Below are 7,857 nucleotides of genomic sequence, written 5' to 3' on the forward strand. Positions count from 1 at the left end.
AGTAAAACATATAAAGTTAAAATACGCAACAAATCAGTTACAGTTTCAATAGACCGCATCAAACCTGCTTTTGTATGCCAGCCTTTTCCAGGCTCGCAAAGCCCTAACGAATTCAAACTTCAAGAAGACGTTGCAGACGCTACGTCCTCCGAGAAGAAGACAAGAGCTGGACGTTTAGTCAGACTCCCACATCGCTACGCGACCTAGATGTCTGGGGGGAGTATTGTGGCAACGCTGCGACAGCACATAAAATACAACTCTGCTCAATCCAATTTGACAGCGGCATATTCTTGCTCTTTCTTTCTGTTCCGGCTTCGAGGAGAAAAAACAGGCGTGTGATTTTTACAATTATCTTGATTTTGTAGATTTAAGTTAAAATAATTGAGCGACTGGGATACCATACATGTTTGAAAGTGATATATGAAGACATTGCCGAATAAATTCAAATCAAATCATGCATCAAATTTGTGCTTGTCAACAAAGGAACACATGCAACATATTCAGCATTATTATTTATTAACGGGTGATTTTTTTGAGGTTAGGATTTTCATGCATTAGTATTTGACAGATCACGTGGGATTTCAGACATGGTGTCAAAGAGAAAGATGCTCAGTATGCTTTGACATTTCATCATGAATAGACTTACTAACGACCAACGCTTGCAAATCATTGAATTTTATTACCAAAATCAGTGTTCGGTTCGCTTTACCCAATTGCTGCGAACGGCGACGAATCGACATTTCACGGTCTTCAGCAACACTCTCAGAAACAGACGCAATATTCTCTTCTGTACGCACTGTACGCATTCGTGTGGTTGGTTTAATGTCCAATAAAGTAAACTGAGTGCGAAACTTGGTCACAATCGCATTAATTGTTTGCTCACTTGGTCGATTATGTAGACCATAAATAAACACATTTCGAACCGAACACTGATTTTGGTAATAAAATTCAATGATTTGCAAGCGTTGCTCGTTAGTAAGTCTATTCATGATGAAATGTCAAAGCATACTGAGCATCTTTCTCTTTGACACCATGTCTGAAATCCCACGTGATCTGTCAAATACTAATGCATGAAAATCCTAACCTCAAAAAAATCACCCGTTATTTCCGAATTTTGCAAGCTCCTACTATAGTAAATTTGTTAAACAATTATCTAATTAAAAAACGTGGCTCTTTGAGCCAAAAGCGGCTCTTTGCTTAGCAAAGTACGGCTGTTTAACTTTCTCCTTGCTTAGAACATTTTTGCTCTTTTTACTTTTTAAAATACATATTTCATACATATTACACATATACATACATATTTTACATACAGACATATTATACATATAAACACATATTTTAGCCCACAGCAATTTGCCAACAAGAAAACAGCTGATCAAGAAGAGCTGGTTGGAATCTACGCAAATCCCTAAATTGAATTTGATGGGTTGGAATTTGAAACAGTAAAATGCGACTAATTAAACTTGTAAGAAATAAGTAATTATTTGTTTAGTCAGTGAACTGTGCCAGGATAAGAATTCTGGATTTGTTTACCTACGTTTTCAATTTTATGCTTTTCACAGGTCTATTCTGCTGGTAACATAAATTTATAACCGGTAATTAAAGTGTCTGTCAATTTTTAAACCTTTTTCGCATTCTGTGCTCTCTTGTAACCCTTAAATTTGGTTACCATCTCATAAGCTGGTAACAAAATATTGCCCCGTGAAATATGCAATACAGGAATTTCCACAAATCTTCATTGCTGAGTTGCTGAATATTTTCACTGCATTACCAACGTACATATGTACCTAGAATCACGGTGACAAGAAGTGGTAACATTTTTTTGGTAATAAAATTTTCCGGTCAGAAAATCTTCGGTAACGTGCAGAATAGACCTGTTAACGTAAACAAAATTTCTATCAGCTGTTCGTCTAACTTGCAAATTTCTGCAAATTTTCTGTTCGCGTACTACTTTGGATATTTTTCTCTTGTGAGAGAACAGATGATATTTCGTCGGAATTTCGCTGTTGGACATTTTTTACTGGAGATTTTAAACGAACGTACCTGTTAACTATCCAAAATTTAACATAATTGTTACGAACGGCTTTAACTGGCCTAAAACCAGATTTTGAAAACCTTGCCAAAGGGATCTTTTGAATTTTCTTTTATATCTATCTTACGTACAATAGAATAATAATAAAATGAATGTTTTTCATTTCTAATAATAAGTTTATTTAAAAATAAAATTTGTTTTTCTTGTTCTTTTTTGTGGCTTTTTGTAGCATTTAGAACTTAGATGTGGCTCTTTTCGGCCTCGGCCTTGCCTGCCCCTGCTATATACATTTTCATACAAATAACAGTATTAAAAATATGCTGCAGAAACACAACAGCAAATAACAGCTGAGCTAAAAAGCAATGACATTAGCCGTGGGTAACACAGTGCGGCGCCGCGCCATTGCGCTGATACCGAGAGCTGAGTTACTGGCGCCGATACCGATTTTCACAACTCAGTGACGCAATGGTGCCAGCAACACCGGAACACTGACAACACCGGGCGGCGCAAAGTACCAGCAAAGAACACACAAAAGAGAAGTGGCACTTGTAAAATGTGCAGCACAAGGCGAATTTTTAAAATGTGGTGTTGCTAAAATTAGCCGCGATCCTTCCGAATGTGAAAATTATGTGTTTGTTGTATTTTTGGGTTTTGAACTTGGGTATACTTGAGTTGTTTTTGCCCAATCGATACCACATTGTATTAATTCACCTTAGTTCAACACCGGATCACTGACAACGCCGGGTGTCGCAAAGAACCAGCAAAGAACACCCGAAATAGAAGAGTCTCTTGTAAAATGTGCAGCACAAGGCGAATTTATACAAGGTGATTTTGCTAGAATTGGTCGCGGTCCTTCTGAATGTGAAAATGATGGGTTTGTTGTATTTATGGGTTTTGAACTTGGGTATACTGGAGTTTTTTCTCAACCGATATCACCTTGAAATGAGCTTTAGCCTGAAGTGGCGCAATTGCGCCAACACGCTGTGCTGATTCCAACAGTGGCGCTGGAGTTAGTGTGTCAGGGCCAAAAAATTTGCGCCGTTACCCACGCCTAAATGACATGCTATAACAGTATGTTTGAGGTGGAATAACATGGCATAGCCATACATGAAATTTTTGAAAATGACATTTTAATAGATACGCTGGGAAGAAATTAAGAAAATGTTTAAATTTATATTTTGTGACCTACTTCACCGATTTGAAATCTGAAAACTATACCTTTCATGAGCATGAAATGGTATTATAACTTTGGCCCGATATTTGTAAGTACCAGAATAAGAAGAGATAGACTCATGAAAATGTGTACTTATGTATGTGACCAGAACATTGAGCTGAGCCGACTTAGGCTTATGGCAACCGAACTTCAGTTGGGTGGCTACTGGCTGAAATGGTTTTACAGATCGCAACTGCAAGCTGGCAATTGAGTTTCTATATTGGCTACTGCATTTTTGTGGTCGCTGCGGTAATAATCGAAGATTGTATATCTACATATAAGGTAAACTTCAAAGTTTAGGGGGGGCCCCTACGTAGCGACGCCCATGCACAGAATAAAAAAATTTACTAATCGAGCCTTGGTTTCACAATTTCCTTGAAAAGGCGAGCAAATACTTTTGTTTGCAAATACCCTTTTTGTCTGAAGTTCTAGGAGTAGGATAAGGGTGCTAATTACTATCATTCTTACGAAAAGGAAAAAATAAACCTTTCCAGATTCTTAGACACCTTCAAAGGTATATGCAAACATTGAACGACATTCCTACTGAATATAGAGTATCGCCACACTAGTCCCAAATCAAGAAATTATTAAATTAGGGCCGAGATTCCAAGAATCGATCTCATTTTTTTCTGTGGACTTTTATTATAAGCAATTTTGTAAAATATGGCCTACTTTTTAAGAAAAAATGATAAGTCTGCGACTTGAAAATGTACAGGAACTTAATAAAAATTTTAATTGCAATAGCAAAACTAAAGGCATTAGAGAGTTAAGAATACAATAAACTATAAATTTAGACTAGCTATGCAACTGGATCCGGTAGAGATTCATTTTCGATTTCACGCAGGTCGGATGGAAATTGGTTTCCTTTGAGCATTTTCACTGCTTCTGGAAACATCTTTTGACTTTTCACTTTACTAAATTTTGGTTTAATGTGCGTTATATAGCGATCTGAACTTATCAAAAAGTTTTGCAGGATATTTTCGATGGTTTGTATTCGGCCAATCTTTCGCGAATGTCTTGATTTTTTCCTTTTCGTTAGAATGCTAGTAGTTAGCAAACTTATCCTACCTGCAACACCGCATTGTCTGTTGTCCTTAATATGCCTTTAGCATGTACTAAGCGATTATTAGTGTTAAATAAACAAAGTGTAGGTAGAGTGAAAAGCTGAACCAGTATGCACAAATTCCAGTTCATGGACTATTATTTAAGGGTAAAAGTCATACCAGTTCGTTATGAACGATAATTATACCAGTTCCTCATAGAAGAAGGTAAACTACTTGGTAGAAATTCTAGTTCGAAAACTGGTATTAAATGGGGAAGTCATAACAGTTCGTCATGGACTATAGTTATACCAGTTCTCCGCAGTGAAATGCCAAACCAGCCAGTATAAATACTAGTTCATTAACTAGTATGTGCTAAAGCGACGGCCTACCATTTCTGCGATTTCGAACAACTTATGTGATCAGCGACATCTGTCTTCGAATAGCCACAACCAAAACTAAATTGCGGTAAATTGCATTCATCACAAATGTCGGCTGTGGCGTCGAGTGAAGACTACCGATTCTGGTTCCGAGATCTCAGGTTCGAGTGCGCGTGGAGGTTGTTAAAGTAAAGTAAGTAAATTAATTTAATGAATTGTTTCAATTTAAATATAAAATATAAATTGTACATAAATTTAATTTCATTTGGAAAATACCTAAATTCTCAAATACCATAAAAAAATGAAAAGAAATATTTTTTGTTTTTTTTTTAACAATAAATTTAAAAATTATAACAAGAGATAAATAAAAAAAACTAGATAAAAAAAATAAAAATACAAAAAAGATTCGCTCACTAAGATACGAACGCGGATCTCTTGATTAGGCGTGCCAAAGCTTAAAGCTTTGGCTATACTTACACTGCAGTGCAGGGCATAGCAAAGCAGCGCATGTGAGAGAGAGGCACGATTATACATACATAGCGCACATCCAATGTCAGAGTCAGCTGTTTGAATATTGTTCGTTTGATTAAAAGAAAAGTTGTTCTTAACGCGCAGAGTAAGTTATCGATGCAAATAAATTTAATTAAATACTAATAACGCATGTTTTTACAAATTTTATTATTTTATTGGTCACCAGAATGGATAGAGATTTTGATGAAGACTTCCTTGACTTGATGTTTTTAAATATATGTCGTCTGCAAAATCAACGACAAAAATCAAGACGAGTACGCCGCTGGTGGGTTCATCTGGTTAACAGGGATCGAACCCCAAACGGATACTTTAAAAAAGTGTTTTTGAAATAGAAATTGCATGAAAACAAGCTTTTCGCTCTAACGAGAATGAACCGTCGCACTTACGACATATTGCTGAATATCATGCACCCCTTCTTGAAAAGACTCAAGCAGCAAATCGGTTCAGAAGAGCGATAACGATACATACACATGTCAAAGGCGAAATTTATAGTTTTTACTTACAAACATTGTAATTACTTTGTGTCTTTAAGGTACCTCGCGCACGGCACCCCGTTCGAAATCGTCGCTTCAATGCACAAGCTGGGGAAAACTACGGTTCGCAATATTGTATTGGAGACGTGTGAAATCTTATAGACCAAACTATCTCCAATATATCTCAGCGAACCTACGGTGGCACAATACACAGACATCGCGGAGGACTTTTTTAAGCTTTGGAATATGCCAAATTGTGTTAGAGCGATCGCCGGAAAACACGTTGCTATTACGTGTCCAAAAAATTCAGGTTCCCTATACCATAACTATAAAAAGTTGTATAGTATTGTTTTGATGGCAACCTGCGACGCCAAGTATACGTTTACGTCGGCTAGCATTGGAAGTTATGGTGGTCAAAGCGATGGAGGTAACACTAAATTTTTGTAAACCTATTAAACTTCACTAATTGCAATGTTTAATACCATGTCCCCACCAAAAGTTAACCATCTCAAATCGAACTTAACCACATCACTAACTATTGCTGTCCACACTTGTCCACGGTTTGAGGTTTATAAAACAGTACAAATGTAAAGAACAGTGTTCGGCCCAAAAATCGATTCAGGACTAAATTACTGCAAAATCGGAGCAAAAACCAATTTTCCGTACTAGATTGAATTTTTTTTTTTTGTTTCTGACATTAACTGTTTGACTAAAATATTTTCTACTCATGCAAAATAAGAACGCGAGGCAATATAAGGATAATATATTACATATTTAGGTAATTTTTAGCATTTTAAATATAGTAGAACGTATCTAACAATTAATTTTTTAAAAAGCAAACCTTTTCTACTTTATATAAATTTCATTCCTCATATATTTTTTAACAACTTAAGTAAAGTTCTGCATCCGCCAATTTGTGCAGCCATACATCAAAGAATAACGGTGTTACTTTATTGACGCATTGCTATGAAAGAGTTACTTTTTAACAGTGAGATTTGGCTAACTTTCAATTTTTTAACTGAGTGAACACTCAAAAAACGGCACCAAGAGGGGCATAGCATGAATGAAAAAAACGGAATAGATTTGAAGTCAAGCGGAGTAGAGGAGTAGATTTCAAATTTTTTCAAAAATAGGAGTAAATCTAATTGATTTTAGTGGAGTCCAAACACTAGTAGGGAACGAATTCTTCACATTTTAACGCTAATGACCCACAGATGGCGGGCAAACACAGGGTTGTATCAGACTTTCGACGTGGTTTCGAGTTGGTTAGCTTTTAACCATCTCAGTGAAATGGTTAAGTGCTGTCATTTTTATATGGCGAAACTACGCTAAATCAAGTGGGTTATCGGGATAACCAACTCAATAGCCATAACTACGTGGTTAGCTTCGGTGGGGACATGGTATAAGGTATTTTCCAACAAACTGATTTTGGACGGGCGCTCCTGAGTAATAGTTTGCCATTACCGCCCTCAACGTCTTTGTGCCGTGAGACCACAGAAGTATTTCCACATTTTTTTGTGGGCGATGCGGCATTCCCGTTGAAAGAAAATTTGATGCGGCCTTACCCTGGATCTCAACTCCCGCGATACAAAACAGTTTTTAATTACCGGTTGTCGCGAGCTCGCCGGGTAATTGAAAACAGCTTTGGTATCTTAACAGCCCGCTGGCGTGTCCTTCGCAAAGTCATAGATTGTAGTCCAGAGAATTGCGAAAAGATCGTTTTAACGTGCTTAGTTCTACACAACTTCGTTATGCTCCACGATCTAGAGCGTTGGTACTGCCCAGACAATTTCGTGGACAGAGATGACACGGAGCAAGGAACGGTACATGGAGAATGGCGTCATGATTTGCAAAACCTTGGTGGCCCATTGCCTTCTATCTCGTCACATAGGCGCAACGCAAGTCAATCTGCATACCGTTTAAGGGACACATTAGCACATTATTTCTTAAATCAAGGAGCGGTCCCTTTTTAGTAACAGCAATAACTAAAAGCTGGTCGCATATCGACACCTGAGTTGAAGATCGGCCTATCTCGGCAGCCAATTCGAAAACGCCATATCCTAGAAAACTTTTCAACAATGAAAATACATTGAAAATGTGCTAAGATAGGGCGTTTTTGAATCGTCAGCTGTGATAGAGCATTCTTCAACCATTAAATTGTTATTTATTAAAGTATTATTAGATACAT

At 37.1% G+C, this 7,857-nt stretch overlaps 1 protein-coding gene across 1 annotated transcript; it reads left to right on the forward strand.

The window, feature by feature from the left end:
• The first annotated feature begins 6,023 nt into the window (after positions 1-6,023).
• LOC118736237 (protein ALP1-like) lies at positions 6,024-7,642 on the forward strand. The gene is made up of 2 exons (XM_036466326.1): positions 6,024-6,096; positions 7,077-7,642. The coding sequence occupies exons 1-2, from the start codon at positions 6,024-6,026 to the stop codon at positions 7,640-7,642; spliced, it is 639 nt and encodes a 212-aa protein (XP_036322219.1).
• The last annotated feature ends 215 nt before the right edge of the window (positions 7,643-7,857 follow it).

The sequence above is a fragment of the Rhagoletis pomonella genome, unplaced genomic scaffold, assembly GCF_013731165.1.
Source record: "Rhagoletis pomonella isolate Grant_MI unplaced genomic scaffold, Rhpom_1.0 Rhpom_scaffold_00003, whole genome shotgun sequence".
NCBI classification, from domain to species: domain Eukaryota; kingdom Metazoa; phylum Arthropoda; class Insecta; order Diptera; family Tephritidae; genus Rhagoletis; species Rhagoletis pomonella.